Source organism: Lutra lutra, chromosome 3, assembly GCF_902655055.1.
Source record: "Lutra lutra chromosome 3, mLutLut1.2, whole genome shotgun sequence".
Classification (NCBI taxonomy): domain Eukaryota; kingdom Metazoa; phylum Chordata; class Mammalia; order Carnivora; family Mustelidae; genus Lutra; species Lutra lutra.
The window spans coordinates 41,166,055-41,187,616 of NC_062280.1; the positions used below are offsets into that span (position 1 = coordinate 41,166,055).

The following is a 21,562-nucleotide window of genomic DNA, read 5'->3' on the forward strand; positions in this document are numbered from 1 at the left end:
AGGAGGGGTCTACACTATAGCCTGGACCTGCCACTCAGCCCTGGGATCTCTGCCAGGGGAGCCACCTTCCTTGTCACCAGAAATAGGCCGGAGCAGTATTTCCGTGTGTAGTATAGACTATTGTCTACACCGCAAAACGCTCCTTTTTTCACGGGAGACGCAGTCATTCTGCTACTTTAGGTTTTCCTCGCTCTGATCCGGAACTCTCCGGATCTCCTCCCGTAGGTAGGCCCACCCTGACTCCTGCTGGTCCATGCCTGGGGGGTCTGGCAGCTTCTTGCTGTGTACTCCTGTTTCTCTCCGAGCAGGCCCGAGAGGGGCGCATGGGACTGTCACCCGGAAGGGGTGTTAGTTGCCTTGCACACCACAGGCCCTGAAAGTGAGACGGGGCAGGGGGATGGCTGCAACGGGAAGGGAGCTCTGTGAGCAGAGCTGTGTCCCCACGCCCCGCACGTCGCCTGGCACGGAGTAGCCCCCTCCCGATGTGTGTTGCATGACTTCATAAGCTAGTATGCAGTGACTTCCGTGCATTAAAAATTTAAAAAGTTTTTTTTTGTTGTTTCTTTGTGAGAAAAAGCAACCCCCCCACCCCACCCCCCACCGAGAATATCCTAACGGGTTGGGGGTGGTGGTTAATGTAATATCTCCAGCTTAGGGCTTCTCTCCTACCATCCAGTTTGGCAAAATACAAAGGAAATGCCTGAAAGTACACACAAGCCAGCTGGTTGCTAAGATACCTGGTGTTTTTATAATTCCTCTTTGAATATCCTTTGATTCTTCTCTAGGCCCACCAGGTCCTTTTCTATGCACACTCCTTGCAATACTTGGGTTATTTATCAAATAGCTAAGTAGCCAATGTTTTGAAGACATGGGTGTGTTGCCATGATTACCCTATAGACATATGTAAATAACAAACCCTTAATCAACTTTTCCCATTGTTGAGTTCCCTTGAGTTTCCACCTCTCTCCAGGGGTAGGTGCTCTAGAGCGTGAGCAAAGGAAATAAGCAAGGACGCTCATTGGTGCCCGGATCTGACCCCCCCTTCTGCCTCCCCTCCATCCCTCCTCTCTAGGGACCGGGGTTCTCTGGGGCCTCCAGGCTCCGTGGGGCAGGACGAGATAGGCAGCCAAGCCTCCGTGCAGCCTCATGAGAGGGGCAGGGGCAGGTGGGGGCTTGTGTGCTCTCCCTGTTCCGGCTCCTCATGTCATATACAGCAGTGGAAACCTCCTAAAACCTCTAGCAAGAGCTTGGCATAAGTAAATGGAGCATGGTGACAGGGGATAAGGGTAGCAGCGACACAGTGCTTGTCCTCAGTGCTCCTCTGGGTCCTGACAAACCCAGATTCTGCCTTGTGTTTGAAGAGAGAGAGTGAGCAAGTGAGAGAGAGAGAGAGACAAGAGAGAATGTGCGTGCACTTGCACAAGTGGGGGAGGGGCAGAGGGAGAAGCAGACTCCCCACTGAGCAGGAAGCTTGGGGGGGGCGGGGGGGGGGGGAAGAGTTGTCCATCCCAGGACCCTGGGATCATGATCTGAGCTGAAGGCAAATGCTTAACTGACTAAGCCACCCAGGGGCACCTATATTATTCTTCTTAATTGTAAGATAACCTGCCCGGTCTTTTGTGCAAGTTGATTACATCTAATCAGTTAGGTGGTAGTTAATAGTTATGGCAAGACTGCTGGCGGAAATCAAGCTTCTCTGATGAACAGAGTTCACATCTTTATGTCACTGCTCTCCTACAATGAACGTCTTAATAAAGACAGCTTCCTGCAGCAAGCACTCGTGGTCTCAGATTTAAGAGTCAATAGTCATTAGAACTGTTAAAATACATATGTTAATACCATGGGAGCGACTTTGTCCTTTTCAGAAATAGACTTGGACAGAAACTGGATTTTTAGAACGTCAAGACCCAGAATGAATATAGATTAACATTCAGTGTTAGGAAGGCGATGGGCATGTAAATCGTTTTCAGTCTAAAGAAGTCAGAATGGCCAATGGCCCTTCCAGTCTGGAGAGCAGGAGCGTTTCATTCTTTCAGAGATCCTCTAGGGGGAAAACCTGTGTCCTCCAGCTCCAGCTTGATTAAATGTCAAGGCTAGAGCAAAGATTTTTTTTTTTTAATTTTATTTATTTATTTGACAGAGAGAAATCACAAGTAAGCAGAGAGGCAGGCAGAGAGAGAGGAGGAAGCAGGCTCCCTGCTGAGCAGTAAGCCCGATGTGGGGCTCGAACCCAGGACCTGGGATCATGACCTGAGCCGAAGGCAGCGGCTTAACCCACTGAGCCACCCAGGCGCCCCTAGAGCAAAGATTTTTAAAGCTTGTAATAGTTTTTTCACCCAGGTAGATCTACAACCTTCTCCTCAGTTTGCTCATCTGTAAAATAGGAAGGATCATAACAGCTGTGTCCTAACGTTGGTTTGGGGACCCAACGGGAAATGGGCACGAGGTGCTAGGCAGAGTAAGTGTAGGGTTATGCCCAGGAAATAGTTGCTGTGACTCTGACTGCAGTCACTACAGGAACAAAGACTCACTCACAGTTTCCTGGAACAAAAAATGGTGCTGGGCAAGAGAACGTAGAGGGACCATCAGACCTCCGAGACAGCCCTAGTGCCATCCAGCTTGGGCTCTGCCTCCCCGGGGGCAACTGTGTGCAGTGAGCTTGCCCTGCCTGCGTGTGCCTCGCCCACCCAGGAACCGAAGGGGCTGGGCCAGAGCCCCAAGAGCGAGGACAGGGCACCTGGGCCCACTACCATATTCCCAGCCCATCACTCACCACACAGACTTCCCCATGGACCCCAGGACAGCTCAGAACATCCTCAACCATCCAGGTGGCCTTCGGCCATGACTTTGGAGTTGGTATGTGACCTAGAGCCATTTGCCATCTCTCCACTAAGTATCCCTCAGCCCCCTGATGCTGTCTTTAGAAGTAAATGAGGTAGGGAAACAAGTCTGCTGACCGTTTCTCAAGTTGCTTTGTCTCCTTCATAAAGGATAAGCATTTCTAGGGTCGCCTGGGTGGCTCAGTGGGTTAAAGCCTCTGCCTTCGGCTCAGGTCATGATCCCAGGGTCCTGGGATCGAGCCCCACATCGGGCTCCCTGCTCAGCAAGGAGCCTGTTTCCCCCTCTCTCTCTACCTGCCTCTCTGCCTACTTGTGATCTCTGTCTGTCAAATAAATAAATAAAATCTTAAAAAAAAAAAAAGATAAGCATTTCTAGCCAGTATCCCTTCCTTCCAAGTATGGGCTTGGGAAAAAGCCTTTATGGGTGGGTGAAGAGGCATCCTCCCTCCCCCATCCTTTATTTAACCTTGCTCGGACTGATTCTCTAGCCCTCGGTGAGACCAGGGGCGCCATCTGGGAGCGTGCCCATGTTCTCCTGAAGGACAGTGTCTCAGCCGGAGACACTGACAATGAAAATTTCTTCTTTCACGGTTGGTGTTTGTGGCCAAAGGCACAGAAGAGACATGTTTCTCTTTCTTTTATTTTCAGACTTCCAGAAGAGCATCTTAAAGCCATCCAAGATTATTTAAGCACTCAGCTCGCCCTGGATTCTGACTTTGTGAAGACGGGCTCCAGCAGCCTCCCTCATCTGAAGAAACTGACCACGCTCCTGTGCAAGGAGCTTTATGGGTAATGGCTCTGTGGGTCAGGCAGCTCCTGGGGATGTGGGGGGTTGGGGGCACGATCCCCAGCGAGAGAAGCAGCTCATTAGAGTGACCCCTGCCCTCTGCCTGGCTCTCTAGATGCCTCTGATGTCCTCAGAATAATTGGGCAGTTGGCAGGGTTAGAAATCTTTGTGGTTGTTGCAAGGTTTTGTTTTCATGGTATTCGAGCTGTGGCTTTCTTTCTTTCTTTTTTTTTTTTTTAACTAAAGTTAATTTGAGGCCAGTTGCTGTGGGAGGGGGTGAGTGGGAGGACATGGCTGGCCCTTTTACACTTGCTCAAGATCCAGCAGTAAGTCTGCCTTCTTGCTGCAGCTGGCACATTGGACAAGTCCATGAGCGCTCCCAGAGGAAATAAATTGAAGGCAGCCGACGTTCTGCCTGGGAGGCTGATGCCGGTGATGGCAGTTTGGTAGAGCAAGCTAATTCACCCAAACTTTCGATTTCTGACACCGAATTTACTGAATGACCAATTGGTAGAAATTCCGATGTCTTTTAGATTTTTAGAATTTTTCGTTTTACCTTATTGAAAGCTAAGATTAACTTCAAGTTTATTTACATTTTAATTGTGAAAAGGGCAAAATTAAGGCTGCAGTGCTATCTGAAGAACTGACAGAAGGCTATTGTAAATGCTTGAAAAATGGGCGCCTGGGTGGCTCAGTCGGTTAAGTGTCTGCCTTCGGCTTAGGTCATGATCTCAGGGTCCTGGGATTGAGCCCAGCATCAGGCTACCTGCTCAGTAGGGAGTCTGCCTCTCCCTCTCTCACTTCCCTTGTTTGTGATCCCTCACTGTGTTTCTCTTTCTCTTTCTCGCTGTGTCTCTCTCTTTCTCAAATAAACAAAATCTTTAAAATATAAATAAATAAATAAATAATAAGGGGTATTTTTTAAAAAAAATGCTTGAAAATAGAAAACCCCATTCAAAAGGCATCTGAGAGAAATCCTAAGGAGCCAAAAGAATCCCGTCATAAATGAAGGGTCAACATTTTGGTTGGAAAAATAGCATTTTCTGGGGGTGAGACTCTCTCAGACTATATAAAGTTTTGTATTTTATTATAAATGTACAGCAGCCTCAGAACTCTCTTGTCAGTTTCTCTGTGGCCGTATCCATCTTGGCTTAGTTAATACGCAAAAACAAATCTTTCATCATCAGTAATCCAATTGAACTTTCCTCCTTCAAAAGCGCAATCCATACATTTGGTAAATGTAACAAATAATTTCCTTGGTAAATGGAGCACTCATCGAATTGGCCAGTCAGGTCTCATATCAGTGAATTGGCTTTCAGCTCACCCCGTCTCAGCCAATTATACCTGGAGCCATCATTTTTAGAGATTTCCTTGGAGAGCTATTTTCCCATTTGATGCTGTTGTTCTAAATCATGTATCACGAGGGAAAACACACACACATGGCACTTTTCTTTTTAAGAGACACAGTTTCATGAAGACAGAATGAGCTGTTTGTGTTCTGATGGACGTCCTGTTTTTGCTGCTTCCTTGTTTGGGAGGAAATATCCCTCCTGGTCTCTCCACTGGCCTCCTCCACTCACAGGGTACTTCTGCAGCCCCCCACCTGTGCTACTGGATCAGGACACCTTATTTTATGCACACAGCAGCTTCCCCAGTGGCCTACTTCTCTGTGCTCCTGGGAAAAGCTTCCTTTGTCTTGTTGCTCTTCCACATCTCTATTTATGGGAGAGTTAACTTCTAGCTAGAATTAGGGACACTGTAATGTCCCCTGCACACCTGTCTGTCCTCACCCTTATAGGCAAAAGCATAGCCGGGCTTGGAGACTTGGTTAACTAGGGACTGGAATTTTAGAAAATCTGACATAGAGGCAGTTCTGTCTCCCAATCCTTAACCATGAACTTGTTGTTTTCAAACTACTTTGTTTGGAACAGGGGTTCAGTTCATTCACTCATTCCTTCAGTTATTTAATTAACAAATAGGTATGCCTCCTCTGAACTCTGTGCTGGGTACTAGGATATAGTCATGAACACAATGCACAAGATTTCTGTTCTTTTAGACCTTGTTGGAGCAGATGTCTTAGTGAAGGGCACAACAGTAGATTGTCTGTAAATAAAGATAATTTTAACAAACATTATGACAAAATAAAACAGGATCAAGTGACAGAGACATTGGGTGGGAGGTTCCCAGTTTCTCTGTGGGTTAAGGAGGCCTCTCTGAGGTGGTGTTGGAGCTGGGACCCTGGGGACAAGGGGGAGCTAGCCATCTAGCACTATAGCAGACAGATGTCAAGAAGAAAGTTCCTGAAGCAGGAATGAGGCCAGCCTGTGAAGAAGAGAAAGTCTGTGTGGCTGGAGCATAATGAGGGAAGGAAAGTGTTAGGAACAGAGGCTGGGGAGAGGCAGGCATAGAGTGGGCCAGACCCAGGATGAATTTTAGTTCAGTCTGAGTTTTAGATAAATCACAAAAAGTTTTTTAGGATGAGTATATCCCATGTGCAGCTGGGATATAATTATACTAGTAGATGATCCATCTTTATCTGAAATTCAAATTCAGCTAGGTGTCCCATGTTTTATCTGGCAATGTCAAGCAGGAGCCACCACATGTATACCTCACAAGACTCTAGAGATTTTAGACAATTGTGCCATGATCCAAGCTGGCAGTGGAGCATGGATTTCAGGAGGCTGACCCAATGCAGGGAGAGCAGTTCCGAACTTGGGAGTTGTGACATGTGGGCAGCTCGTGAGCAGGAAAGGCAGGGATCTGTGTCTGTTCTGCTTCCTGCTGAGTCCTGGGGTTGAGGACAATGCCTGGCACAGGAGAGTGGCTGATAGATCTTAGTTAAATGTGATGACCCAAGGGCGTGTGGGCATGCAGGTGCTGAGAGTGGTGTGACCTGGCATATGTGTGGGTGGTCGAGTGGCCATACTCGCTGCCTGTGTGGATATAGGGTCTGGGGAAGAGGAACCCTGGATTTTGGTGAAAGCAGCCGAGAGGGTGATGATGCCACTTACTAAAAAATAAGAGGTTGAGGGGGAGAGCGTGGAGCTGGGGGAGGTCTTCCTCTGAGCTCTGAGGCAACCCAGCAGCTGAACCACCAACAGCGAAGTTATGCTAGAACTTTTGCGCCCCCAAGACCTCAGGCCTGGGTCTCCATTTGGGACTCATCAGCCTGCAGTTGGCACTTCAAGCCGAGAGACAAGTGGGGTGAGGTCACCACAGGGGGAAAGCGAAAGGAGATGGGGTCCAGGCTGGACATTTTGACGTGGGGTGCAGGAGGAGGAGCTGGAAGAGGTGACTGGGTCCATCCACTCAGACCACCTGGCCCAACAAGAATGTCCCTAGTTGGGAAGGTCACAGAGAACTGAGGAGTGAGAAACAGTTCAAGAGCCCCTCCCCTGTCAAATGTCACGCCAGTTGTGTGTGTCTGAATGTCTGCAGCACAAAGGCTTAACCAAGATTTGGGACCTGAGTTGTATTTTCTAGAACCAGACAGAGAATTTTCAAGAGAAAAAAAAAGAGAGAACAAAGTCCCCAGAGTCTGGAAGTATTTGGTAACCCTTGAAATGGAAAATGAGAAGAACCCTAGGTGGAATTCTAAAGTAAAATGTCCAAGTGTGGAAGAGAATACTTTATCTATTAATGAGAGTGGGGTTAAGATTATTTTTTTCCCGACAGTGCTCTCATGTGCAACAGGGATGGGGGGCCGAGGGAGAGAGAGAATCCCAAACAGGCTCCCTACCCAGCACAGAGGCAGTGCAAGGCTCGATTTCATGACCCCTGAGATCATGACCTGAGCTGAAGCCAAAAGTCAGACGCTTAACCGACTGAGCCACCCAGGCGCCCCTTGGTTAAGATTTTAATAGGTGAATAAACTCAAAACAAAAATACTTCACTGGCATTATAACTGCTTCATTGGAGGCCATAAAAACCAACCCATAGCTTTCAAATCAAATCTGAAAATTAAATCACAAAACAGAGCAGAATGTCAGAGAGGTATCTATAGAAGACACCGGGGAGCTAACTAAGCACAGGTGAAGAATGCGTATCACTAAAAAAAAAATAGATAGTTTTTGGAAAGAGGGCATAGAGATTCAACTAAGATCTGGCAGGTGGGCTCTCAAGAAAGCAGGGAAAAAAATGATGCGTAATTGTTGGGAAATATAGATAAGAAAACAGTTCCCCAGACTTGTAAAGGACCTAAATCCAGGTACTGAGAAGACTTATAAAGATCCAATTAGCAGAATAACCAAATAGCACCATCTAAATCTCTTCCGATAAAGTTTCTAAAACACAAGGGAAGATGACTTCAGAAAGTAAATAATTACAAACAGCACCATTTCTTTCAAAAATTACAATACTTAATGTTATTCCCACGGCCTGATGATATAAATTCCAAAGGAGGTATCTCCAAGGAGAAGACAATGGACCTGGGATTAACTGAACCTGGGTGTCACTCAGGAGCACATCGAGTCTTTGCAGATTAAAAAAAAAAATTGTGGAAGTGTTCTAATCACAGGGGTTTATTTGAATGAGGATCCGAGAATTTTTTTCCCCTGAAATCTTAGAGTGCTGGTGATTTTCAAAAGAAGAAACCAGCAGGTTCCTGAGCAGCTGGATATGAATACACCCAAAGTGAAAGTGTTCATTTCTATGTGCCCAGAACACGATGTGACGAAAATAGAAACAAATAAGAACACTAGCCACAACCACCCGACCACCTGGATGCTTTTAGATCGCCTCCTAAATAGCAGCTGAATTAAAGGAGGAACTGACACAAGGAGAGCCTACGTGGGTAGTTTGGGAGGGCGGGGGGGGGCACAGAGTAATCAAACTTCTGTCTGTCAGAACTCTGTAATGCAGCCAAAGCATGATTTGGAGGAAAAGCCATAGCCTGAGATGCTCCAATATGGAAAAGGGAGGACAATAATGAGTCAAACACACAACCTAAATCCAGACTGTGAGTCTCTTGACGGTATCATGGGCTGTGTCCTCATTGCCTTGATAGTTCCCACATCCAGCACAGTATCCGAAACATTTTGTTTATTCTGTGTTCACGCACCAAGATCCTGTGCTGGATTCATGCTGCCCCATGCTATTCCAGGGGCTGGAGATGCAGCAGTGAACAGAACAGAGTCTTTAAGAAATCTCTGTTGAGCAAATAAACAATAACAACAACTGGCAAGGAAAAGAGCCAGGGAGGGAGGGTTTGGATGGTAAAAATAAAACCAGAAATAGGAAAAAAGTCAATTACAATTTTAGTTTACTTATTTTTAAGATTGTATTTATTTATTTGACAGACACAGGCAGGAGGAGTGGGAGAAGGGGAAAGAGTCTTCCTGCTGAGCAGGGAGCCCCGTTCAGGGCTTGATCCCAGGACCGCAGGATCGTGACCTGATCCAAAAACAGATACTTAACCTACTTAACCACCCCATGGTTCCATAAGTGTCTGACTCTTTTTTTTTTTTAAGATTATTTATTTATTTATTTATTTGACAGACAGAGATCACAAGTAGGCAGAGAGGCAGGGAGAGAGAGTTGGGGGGAGAAGCAGGCTCCCTGCTGAGCAGAGAGCCCAATGCAGGGCTTGATCCCAGGACCCTGGGATCATGACCTGAGCCGAAGGCAGAGGCTTTAACCCACTGAGCCACCCAGGCATCCCCCATAAGTGTCTGATTCTTCATCTTAGCTCAGGGCTTGATCTCAGGGTCCTGAGTTAAAACCTCGTGTTGGGCTCCACCTTGGGCACGGAGCATTCTTAAAAAAGAAAGAAAAATAGAGGCTTTATCTAAGAACTCACTTCAAAGAAGAGTCAATGTAAGGAAAACACCATAATTTAGTAGATTAAAAGATGAAAGAATTGGGGCACCTGTGTGGCTCAGTGGGTTAAAGCTTCTGCCTTCAGTCAGGTCTTGATCTCAGGATCCTGAGATCGAGCCCTGCATCGGGCTCTCTGCTCAGCGGGGAGCCTGCTTCCTCCTCTCTCTCTGCCTGCCTCTCTGCCTACTTATGATCTCTGTCTGTCAAATAAATAAATTTTAAAAATCTTAAAAAAAAAAGATGAAAGAATCATTTGCATAGGCATCCTAACAGATATGTGATTTAAAAAGAAAAAAGAAGTCATTTTTGTTTTTTTAGAGGAGGGAGGTGGAGAGGGAAAGGGAGAATCTCCAGCAGACTTCCCACTGAGCGCAGAACCTGAGCCAGGGCTCTATCCCACACCCTGAGATCATGACTTGAGTCAAGATCAAGAGTCAGATGCTTAACTGACCGAGTCATCCATGGGCCTCCCCAAAAAAGTCATTTCTAATTTTAAAAAACCTTAAAAAAAAAAAAAAAAGGATTGGGGCACCTGGGTGGCTCAGTGGGTTAAGCCCCTGCCTTCGGCTCAGGTCATGATCCCAGGTCCTGGGTTCGAGCCCCGCATCAGGCTTTCTGCTCGGCAGGGAGCCTGCTTCCTCCTCTCTCTCTGCCTGCCTCTCTGCCTACTTGTGATTTCTCTCTGTCAAATAAATAAATAAAAATCTTTAAAAAAAAAAAAGGATAGAAGGATACCTTCTTACTAATGTAGGAGATGTCAATGTAAAACCAGTTACACCTGGTAGGGAGACAATACAGTCATTCCATTAAACATTTGAACAAAAGAAAAAGAGATGCCCTTTATCACCTAATTTCACACTGTGTGGAAATTTTTTGCCAAAGAAAGATGAGAAAAGGAAGCAAAGAATAGAGAAGGCAAAAGTTAAGAAAACCACATCTAGTCAGAGCAGTCCTTCTGAGTCTGGAGTTCTGGGTTGGGGCGCGCTGGATGTTCTGGCTGGATACTGAATGGGAAGCTTGGGGAAATGAGCCAACTTGCTGAGAATAGGGCAGAGACGAGATGCTCACTCTGGGAAGGCTGGGACAGTGGGTCTGAGCCCCAATGAGCTGTCTCTGGGGTATGACCTACCCCAGGACCACAGCCTTCTCAGTCTTGGTCCCCTGGCTTCCTTTGAGCTGATGACCTGATACTGGACAGGTTTTCCAGGGACCCTGATCATGGTTTTCACGTCCACAGACAAATCTTTCTGGGAGCCAGTCAGTTTTCTCAAATGTTTACAAAGCTTAAAAATACAAGGAAAGCCAGCGTCACTGTTAGAAAGCCCTAAGGATTCAGCTTCTGTACGTCTATTTGTGTTTTTAGGATAACATTTTGAAAAAGGAGAACAGTGAGGGAGATCTATTTGATGTTAAAGTGTATTCTGAATTAGTGCCTTGGAATTTTTTGGTTTTTTGTTTTTAACCCAGAATTCTTTTCTGACAATGACAGTTTAAAGAGAGTGTCACTGTGCACCTATGCTGGAGCTCTGGCGGAGGGGGTGGGGAAACCCAGAACCCAGTCTGCCCCACACTCCCCCTGCCCTGCAAGTCAGCTCCCTGCCCCCCATCCTTGGTCCCCAAAGGAAAGCCACGTGTGACCTCCTTCAAAGTCGGAAGGCTATAACACCATCCCCCCACCCCCCAAGCTGTGAGACATCCTAAATCTGAAATCAGTGACATTGCCTGGTGCATGCTGGGAGCTCTGGATTTTTCGTTAAATGAATGGTATAGAGCCTAAAAACAAATTCTTCCATATTCAAGAAGAGCTTATGCAATGGACTAGCCCAAGGGAATGATGGAAAAAAGAGTGCGCACTGTTGAGTGGGATTGAATAGCAAGACAGAGAAAGATTAACTTAATTCCACTACATATACATAAAAAAAATTCTAGATGAGAAATTAAGAATGAATCAACAAGAAAAACCCATATATAACTCTAAAAAAGCAAGTGAGAAACCAACTTAAAATGAGCAAATAATTGCTGATGATACATTCTTAACAAAGGTAAGCAAAGAATTACCAAGGAAAAGATGAAAAATTGAACAATAAAAAGGTACCAGGTATTTTACAATGAGATCCAGCCTGCCTAGGATAACAATAACAGAATGGGAAAAAAAATCCTTACAACATCTAGATTAAATATAAAGCAAAGCGGTGTGCTGAGTTTATACCAAAGTCTAAAAATTCTAACAAAATTTCCAACAGGACAGTGACAAAGGACACTAGCAGTTTATACAAAGAGAAATATAGTAGAAACCAACCATGCAGAAAAATGTTTAAAGACAATAAATTAAAGACATCCTGTCAATGTATCAATACTGAAATGCACTGTTAAACCCACTAAAAGAGAGAAGATCATAGAAAGAAGGCAGACATTACCTTGAATGAGCAGGCTCAAACAGTACCTGAGGCCCGTGATTGGACACCATCACTCATCATAAAATTGTAATTGAAAATAAGAAAAGCTGTAGGGACAATCTGTTCAGAGCAGTCTTTATTTGTAATCACCAAGATCTCAAAATAACCCAGATATCTAGCAATTCATTTTGGCACATTTTCTCGATAGAATATTTGGAAACCGACAGAATGTTAAACAGGTAAAGACATGAAGTTTTGGGTGAAATCCTAAGTGAGAAATAGAACTCAAAATTGTCTGCTGTCTAGCATAAACCAATGTGAAAACAATAGAGAAAGACTGAAGGGAACAAAGAATGGGTAGCTCTGGTGTAGGAGTCGTGGATGAATTAGACATTGAAAAATCTCTCCAGGTGTCCATCTCAGTAGTGAGCAGGGGATTTGAACCAGAATGCTCAGACCACAGGCACAGGAAGCCCCTGGGGCACACATTTAAAATGCAGATTCCAGACCAAATCTGGTTGGGGCCCAGAAATTTGCATTTTTAACACTCCGAAGTGTTTGCGATTCTTATAAACACCGAAGGTCGGGAACCATGGCTTACTCAGTGATTTCAAAGTAGTTTCGTGACTCTAGATTCCAGTTACCTTCAGGCTCCGAGTCTGGCTAACCAGAGGTAAATCAGGTCTACGCATCACGACTCCAGTTTGGCCCGGGGTGGGGAACGGGAAGAAGTGGGGGGCTGGGGTGGGGGGCTGGGGTGGGGGTGGGCCAGCACTGGCAGGCCTGGGATCTTTGCCTGGGCTTGTTCTTCTGGGGAGGATCTCTGCCTTTGCCAAATCGGGTGTGACCGTGCCTCCAGCTAAAGCCTGCGATGCCTCATCTGGGTCCTGACTAATCCTTGACCTTCACCTTGTCCCCTGCTCCCAGCGAAGTCCTCCGGACCCTCCCCTCCTTGGAGTCTCTGCAAAGGTTGTTTGACCAGCAGCTCTCCCCTGGCCTCCGTCCACGGCCTCAGGTAAAGGCTTCGGGGTTGAAAAGACGAGACTGATAAACTGGGGGTGAGGGGTGGGGGATAAGGTAGCAGGAGTACCGAGGGCTCAGAAGGGAGCCCCCGCCTCTTCTGTGCTCTCCTGCCTGGAGTTGGCTAGACCAGCAGAACATGGGAGGGGGGCTGGGAGTCTCAAAACTCTGTTCCTCCAGTAAGGCATTGCCCTACTGCCTGATTTTGATTTAAGGAAAAAAAAATTCAAATTATGCACCCATCAGCAGAAACTAGTAGGTGCTAAATAGGGAAGCCGGGAAGGGCCTTTTTAAAAAATCACTGCTCATGGGAAACTATTGGGAAAGAAGAACGTGAGGTGCCTAAATGCTTGATCCCACCTCTTGCCCCAAAAAGAGCAGGGCGAAAGTGCTCCCTGCCCCTCCCCCAACAGGCTCACAGTTTGGCAGGGGCCAAGGCCAAGTCATCCACTGAGCAAAGCTGTGTGCATCCAAAGGTTGTCATCAGGAGAGGTAAAAAAAAAGCAAAAGCAGTATCTCCAGAGAGAGTACATGCAACAGATATAAGGGACAAAGGATTAAGATGTTAACAACAACAAAACCTCCTCCAAATAATGAAGGAAAAACCCAAGTTTTAAAATGCGGAGAGGTTATAAAGAAAGGCTGTGTTACTGAAGAGGGATAGGAATGACCAATATATATACATGGAAAGAAGTTCAACGTTATGACTCGGGTTCTGGGGTCAGGGACTCACATAGGGTCACCACTCTGCTCTGTGGCTGGGAGTGGATTAAAAAAGGGGGATTTTCTAAAAGGCCATTTGTCCACCTGCAGTGGCAATGTTAAACGCACACATCCTTCAAGCAAGCAGTTCTATATGTACACAGCTGTCTACGGGGCAGAGATGTTTATTGTGGCTTTATCTCTAAAAACACAAAAAACCTTGGAAACCACCCAAATGTGAAGTTGGTTAAAGTATGCCACAGAATTCTGTTCTAAGGTGGGCACACTGATGTGGACAGATTCCCCAGGGCATACTGGGGGGGGGGGGGGGCAGAAAAAAAGCAAAGGGCAGAACAGTCGATAAATGATACATGTGTGGAAATCGGACCAGAAAGATTGGAACCCGAAGGGCTCCTCTGGTCACCACGTGGAGGGATAGGATGAGGGAGAAGAGGCTAGGCCGAGAGGGACTACAGGCTTGACCAGACTGTTTGCTAGAGGTTTTTTAACTGAGAAAAGGTCTATGTGCTATTGTGAACTTAATAATTCACCCAGAAATTGGAAAGGTAATTTTGCTTTCCTTGAAGTGAACGATGAGACGTTAATTTCTGGGAAAGTAAAAGCAAATCTAGGCAAATCAGGGGCCCTGCCAGACACTAACATTTAAATAGTTTGAACAGAAGACCACACACCCACATCTTTGAAACAGATCAGAAGAGGGTGAGGCCCCCAGAGAGTTAAGCGAACCCGCCAGTTGGTGTTTACTTTCAGTGACAAGACCGAGCAGGGACGAGATGGAGGGTGGCATCAGACATGGATGGAGAGAAAGGGTTCTCGTTCCCACTCTCCCTTATGAGACCCTGACTCATAAAAAAAACGCAGAGAGGTCATTCTTGATGCCTTCAGAAACTCCCAGATAGAAGAGGAAGAGGGAAGGCTGCCTGAGGTTGAGGAAGGAACACTGTCCCCGAGATGAGAAACAGCTGAGTGCAGTAATGGCCCCACCCCGCACTGGTGCTTGTTTTCCGCATCTCTGGAATGGGCAGAGCGTGTCTGCCACCGCAGGGTTCTGTGAAAGAGTGAGTGAAATCGCTTGTATGAGACAATTGACTGCCTTACTCCACTGACATGTGGCCCTTCCTCTCTGGTCAGCTACACAGGCTGGGGCCCCCGGGCCCCCGTGTGGAATTTGAGAACTGATGGGAGGGGCAAATGCAACGTTTTCAACCATGACTTCGGACCTCAAGGGCTGGGAGACATGGCTCTGCCCCATGTGAGAAAGAGTCGTTAACCTTGGAACCCACATCCTCCCTTTCAAAGGGCGACTAAAAACCAAAGTAAAATAACTGGACCGGTTATGGGAACTCCCAGGTTGATCATACATTCAGGCCAGTTTGCTCACTTCTAGGCTAAGCTGTGAATTATGTCCTCAGCCTTGACCTGAGTGACATTTGGGGCCAGATTATTCTTGGTTGTGGGGGACTATCCTGTGCGTCGTAGCATGTTAACACTTCCTTGTCTCTACTGGCTAGATGCCACTAGCATCCCCTCAGCTGTGACAACCTGAAATGTCTCCAGACATTGTCACATGCCCTTTGGTGGGCAAAGTTGCCATCAGCTGAGAACCTGGGGCTACATTTATATTCAGGTCTCAGGTCTACAGTAGCTGTGTGACCTTAGACATGTTGACGCAACACTCTGACTCAGTTTCCCCTCCAAAAAAGCAAGGATTAGAATAATCCATTCCCGAGAGGATTAGATGAATGGATGCATTTAAAACGTGCTTGATGTCATGGAGGAACACATCCTGTTCTGTATGTTCTTCCCACCGGGAGACAGGCTGGCAGGCAAAGCTTCACCATCATGCTAATAACTTTTGTTTCAAGAACAGGCTCCCTGTTTGTCAATAACTTCATTTACACTTGGTTAATAATAAGACACAGACTCAGAGGAGAGGGCACGGTACCAGCCTGGAACTGTAGGGTGACTGCTCCAGGTCGCAAGTGGGTCACTAATCCAAGTGTCTGAGAGGGAAAAGAAGAGGTTGAATCTGTGATCTCTTCAATTCTTTATGAGAAAAACCACCCAAAAGCAAAGGAATCCTGAATTGCCCCACCGCTGACCAGCCAGTCTGTTCCACCCCCCACTCCCCCAACCCGTGTCTCTCCCTCTGTTCCATATCTCCTTCCTTTCCATACCTCGAGGCTTTTCACTCCTGGATGATAAGCGATGATAATGAGCACAGGCTGATTGTGAGCTTTGTTGAGCAGCAGGGCAAAACCAAAATAATCGGAGAAAGTGTTGGCAAATCTGATGTGTTTGAAGTGTTGACAAAGTTAGGACAGTTGCGAGGGGTGATGGGTGGTGGTTGGGGGTGGTCCGTGGTAGCCGGTGGGGCTGGTGCCCGTAGTACTTTCAAGTGGTGGGGGGAAGGCGTGGAAATTTGAGGTCAGAAGCGAGTGTAGCCTGGCTGACTTTCTAAGCAAGGGCTGGGGTAAAGGGACTTCACAGGGTTGGCGAAAACCCTCATTCTGTTCCATACACGTGTCTGATTTTATCCTCCAACTTCTGAAAGGCAGGGATGGTGTCCTTAATTCCACATGTGTGACCACTCACCTGGCACAGAATAGATGCTTTATAAATATTGGTTCCGGGAGTAAATGCTTGAGACTGTGGACTGGGTCTCCAGACAGTCACCGATTCAAGTCCTGCTCTGCCGTTCACCAGCAATGTGTCCTCAGACGAGTAACTTCGGCTCTCTGGGACTCCTGTATGGGTTGAACTTGACTGAGCACCTTCTTGGCCAGGCGCTGTTCCGAGCACCCAGGTCACACCCCTGAACACCATCCTCACAGTCCCAGTTCTCACAGGGCTCATGTTCCAGCAGGGAAGGCACAATGAGCAAATGCATGACCAAGGTGACTGATAAGAAACAAAGCAGGATGGTTTGATAGAGATGCCCTCATGGCTACTTTTGCTAGTGTGGTCTCCCCAGGTGACTTCCGTGTCTCTAGGAATTCCTCAGGGAGTGTAAGATCAAGGCCACAGGCAGGTCAGAGATGAGGATGGGAGTGGCTGGGGATGACGGGTTATCATACAGAGTCTTAGAGGGCAGGGCAAGGAGCATGGATAATTTTCTCCCAGTGGTGGGTTCCAGCAGTGAGACAGCTGTATTTTAGAAGTAGAGGAGAAGCAGCACTGGAATTGAGGTAAGGGGGAGCAAAGGTCATGATCAAGGCCAATCCTAGAATTTTGTTTAAGCACCTGAGTGGATGAGGTATGGCAGTTGGAGAAGCAGGTTTAAGAGGGGAGATGAAATGAAGGTTTGCTTTTGGCCATTATAATCTAGAGGTGATTATAGATAGCTCTGATTTCCTTGTCTGCAAAGGGGAATTATCATAGTACGGAGAGGGCAAAATGAGCTGGAGTGTGGAAAGGGCCCAGCGGAGCACCTGTCGATGGCTGACACTCTGTGACTGCTGTCCTTCCTTGTCCTTTTCCCCAGATGCCCGGTGAGGCCAATCCAGTCAACATGGTGGCCAAGCTCAGCCAACTGACAAGTCTACTGTCCTCCATTGAAGATAAGGTACTGGGGGATCCTGCAGCTTCTCTTGGCTTCTTTTTGGCCCTCTCTTTGCTTAGATAATGCCCAAGTGTACAGGCTGTAGGCTCCCTTTGACCCTGTCCTCCAAAGGAATCTGCCTTCCCTGCCCCTCCCCGCCTGAAGGGCCCTGTGTGTTTACATCCACAGGTCAAGGCCTTGCTGCACGAAGGAGCTGAGTCTCCCCACCGGCGTTCCCTCATCCCTCCAGTCACCTTTGAGGTAAGTGGCTGTGTCCTTGTATTCCACAGTTGGAGGCTGGGGACCATTCTTGTCCCTATGGAAGGACAGATCTTGGCTCAGCTGTCCAAGGGCAAGGAGCCCAACACTGAGGGTGGTAGCTGGCAGAACCACCTGTGGAGAGTGGGTACCCAGACAGGTCTGTGCAACCTTCAGGAGAGGCTCCCCAGAGAAGGGCTTCTCAGCCCAAGACACTGCATACTGTGTCCTTCTCCAAATGGGCCCAGTGAGTGACATCAGACAGCACCCCCTCACCCCACCGCACTGAAACTAGCTGCAAAGTAGTGCCTCAAGGGAGAAGTAGGAAAAATATATAATTCCCATGAATTCCCCGAGAGTGACTGAGTTAGAACCTCCTAGCTCAGGCCCAGAAATTTGTTTTTCTTAATAATCTACAGAGATCCTGGTGTAGGTAGGCAGCCTAGCCCTGGTCCTACATTCAGAAACACGGGACAAGATGCCCCCCACCCAAAGGCCTTTCTGGCCCTGATGATAATTCTATATTTATGTCTCCAGCTTCTGAGTGTGCCTGCTAGACAATTGTCTTTTTCCTAATTATTATCAGTAAACGTTCAGTTGTTAGTTGTAACAATGCCCAGGAGCCGAAATCTGTTACTAACATCCTTTCTGGGAAGTCGATGGCACATCAGATGAATGAGTGTTGTCACATGGAGGCGAGACTGACTTATTTTCCAGCAGTTCACCTGCTCCCTGCACCAAACCTGTTGGCAGAACAGGCGATGGGCGTACTAGGCATAGCCGTGGTCTTTCACACGGTTTTGTGGTTCTGGGGGGGGCTGTCTGTAGAAATGTGGACTTGGGCTCTGGGGCGAGGGATGCTCAGAGGTTGGAGTCCGATGGCACCACCTGGGATGCCTGGGCTGGACTGGCCAGAGGCCGCCCGGCCACACAGGCAGGGGACTCCTGGGCTGTACCCCGGAGCCCGCCCACAGCGAGGATGACCACATCTCCCCACCCCGCTCTTCTTTGCAGGTCAAGTCGGAGTCTCTGGGGATCCCTCAGAAACTGCAGCTCAAAGTCGATGTTGAGTCTGGGAAGCTGATAATGAAGAAGGGCAAGGACGGTTCCGAGGACAAGTTCTACCCCCACAACAAGAGTAAGACCCCTGCCACCATGGCGCTCTCATCCTGCTGTGCTGCTCCTCGTGGACCGGCTCGTCACAGAACAGCCGGAGGAGGAGTCCTGCCAGCCACATCCACCCCTGTGCTAGGCTCTCACCACCTCCCCTCACCCTGTCTGTGGAACCTCGAGCCAGCTCTGAGGCGCACCTCACATACCCCTCCTTCTCGAGGCCTTCTCATACGTTTCGCCTCCTTCCACCAGACCCTGGGGAAGTGAGCTTAAAGGCGTGGCCCTGGGGGGCTGTTCTCTGTGACTACACGCCTCCCCACTAGGAGACCCCCACAGTCCCTGGATTCATATGCCCCAGCCTCACCCCGTCAGGAACGCCAGACCTGGGCTGTCGATTCAGATGGCAGCTACTGGCTGGACCTCCAGAGGGGCGGGAAGGGAGACCAGATACTCAGTGCCAGCTTGGGGCCTCACAAGACAGGGATAAGCGTGCAGGTAGCCCTCGCGGCTGGGCTGCCCAGTTCAGACATAGGCTCTGCCACTGGCTGGCAAGATCATGTTGGCCTGGTTACTTAAGCTCTCTGGGCCTCATTTTCCTCATCTGTGAAATGGGAATCATATCATCATCATAATGGATTTCTCCTAGGCTTGTCGTGAGAAGTAGATGAGCTAGTGCATATGAGAGCACCCCCTCTATGTCCCGCCGCAGCACTGACCCCTGGCAGAGTGCCCAGGCAGAGGCCAGGGACTGGAGGTCTACGCCCCAAGGGCCTGGCCCATCTTGCAGCCTCTTGCTGCCAAGTCCCATCTGGGCGGTGGCCCCCAGAGTCCGAGGGATGCTCTCAGGGCAGCAGGTGGAGAGGGAGTCTGGGGACCAGCCCCATGCAGGGAGGGGAAGAGCGTAGATAGTGCAGGGAGGCAGTTAAGAGTCTAGCCTCATATCCCAGCTTGGCCGCTTGTGACCCTGGTCTAGAGCCCAGATTTCTCTGATGCTCAGTGTACTCTTGACAAAAGGGTCTTGATGACTCTTGTCATGGCAGCCCTGAGTCTTAAATAGATAAATTTCACAGTAGGTAGTAAGTGCTCAATTAAACACCATCATCGCTGTAATGATCCTTCCAAGGTAAGGCAGCACAGAGCAGCGAGGAGGGACCAGGGAATGAAGTCCATAGACCCTGGAGAGTGACCAGCTGTCCTGTTGATGTATAGTTGAGGTCAGTGTTGAGACGGCTGCCTCATCCACTGCCACATTGGGACAAGAGATGGTGTGTTGAGAGTGATCCACTTAGAGACATGCTTTCCTCTCACCTGTCACACACAGAATGAGTTACAGCTGAAAGGGGTAGAAGAGGAAACCAAAGCCGAAGATGAGGTGAGAGAGTGCCAGAGCGCCTGACTGCTCTAACCAGCTCAAAGTTTCTGAACTGCAAGAAATCCTTCCTGGGTACTGGGAAGCACTGTGAACCCTTGCCAATTTAATTCAATAGACATTTTCTCTTTGGAGTATTTTCCGTGGACCAACCCTAAGTTAGAGCCCCCCAGAGATGCAGTGTTGTAGAAGGGAGAGTCGACCTGTGAGCATGTATTAGACTGTGTGTCAGATGGGAGGTTGGCCCGGAAGGAGGATTGATTAGCGCTATTGTGGGGTGTATAGGGAGGCTTCACACCACAGATGGCTCTGTCTAGGGCTTTGAAGGGTGAATAGGAGTTCACCAAGCATAAACTAGGGGAGGGCCCTGGGACTGAGAATGGCCTGTGCTGGAGCAGAGTTGTTAGGGAAATCCCATGTCCCTTGTGGCCCTAAAGGGAGGAGCAGCAGGGCATGGGGTCCCAGATGTGGACAGGGCCCGGAATGCCAAAGTAAAAGTTGGAGATGTTCTATGGAATGGACAGCAATGATGATGGGTTGACCCCCTGGAGGGTAAATATTCCTTTGTGGAATTCTGGACAGTGTGAAAGTTGCCATCAGATCAGGGATGGGTGAAAGAGCCAAGCTGGAGAAGAGGTGCCCCGAGAGACCCCAGCTCAAGTCAAGATACACTGTATAGTGGGGGTTCACGAGCCCTTAGGAAGAGAAGCATGGATGCCCAGATCCTGCCAACCCAGACTCTGCAGGCGACACCCACCTTCTTCCTGTCCTCCCTCCAGGCTGTGGAGCCCAGCTCACCCTCTGCCATGGCCTCTGTCACATCAGAACACGATTACTTGTCCCCAGGTCCCCTCCCTCACGAGGGCTGGGTTTTGATCTCACATGCTCTGCAATCTGTAGACCTAGCACGGGACCTGGTATTCAGCAGGTGCATACTCAAGGACTGCCGATGGACTAAGGCGCTTGCAGTGTTGCTCATAAATCCCCAGCTCCCCCCACCAAATATATGGGGCCTCCACAGAGGCCAGGAAGTGGATCTTTTTTGTCATCTGCTAAATCAGTCCCCAGAGTCTAGAACAGCACTTGGGCACAGTACGTGACCGGTCAGTATATATTGAGTGAATCCATGAATGAATGAATGAACAAATGAATTCAAGGCAATGTAGAAACACAGTCCAAGTGGCCGTGTGTTTGGGTGCCCTCTTTTATTTTTATTTTTTTTAAGATTTTATTTATTTATTTGAGAGAAAGAGAGAGAGAGAGAACGTGAGAAGGGAGAGGGTCAGAGGGAGAAGCAGACTCCCCACTGAGCAGGACTTGATCCCAGGACTCCAGGATCATGACCTGAGCCAAAGGCAGTCACCTAACCAACTGAGCAGGTTGCCCTCTTTATAGCCAACCTTGGAGGCAGTGTGCTTGTGCAGCGAGGGGCTCTGGGTAAACTGGATTTGCCACTGCCTTCACAGCTTGATCATGGTGTGACCTTAAATTAGTGACTTAACTATTCAGAGCCTCTGTGTCCACATCCATCAGATGGATTCCTAGGGTCCTCATGAGCACTGGTGGCATAAGGCATGCCATTAGCCCATCCTGGCACAATCAGTTTCCAATCATGGTTATTGTAAGTGCTGATCATCTGGAGGAAATCTTTGATGGCAGGTGTTGGGAGTTCCTTTCCCTGCTCCCGTCCCCATGTTC

General features: G+C 48.1%; 1 protein-coding gene across 2 annotated transcripts in view; it reads left to right on the top strand.

Moving 5' to 3' along the window:
- INPP5D (inositol polyphosphate-5-phosphatase D) overlaps positions 1 to 21,562 on the top strand; it is a 110,651-nt gene that overhangs the window by 49,072 nt on the left and 40,017 nt on the right. For both annotated transcript variants that reach the window (XM_047721388.1, XM_047721387.1), the window contains exons 5-9: positions 3,489 to 3,629; positions 12,768 to 12,855; positions 17,068 to 17,148; positions 17,314 to 17,385; positions 18,397 to 18,520. In XM_047721388.1, coding sequence (XP_047577344.1) covers positions 3,489 to 3,629; positions 12,768 to 12,855; positions 17,068 to 17,148; positions 17,314 to 17,385; positions 18,397 to 18,520 — 506 coding nt within the window. The remainder of the gene's footprint in view (positions 1 to 3,488; positions 3,630 to 12,767; positions 12,856 to 17,067; positions 17,149 to 17,313; positions 17,386 to 18,396; positions 18,521 to 21,562) is intronic.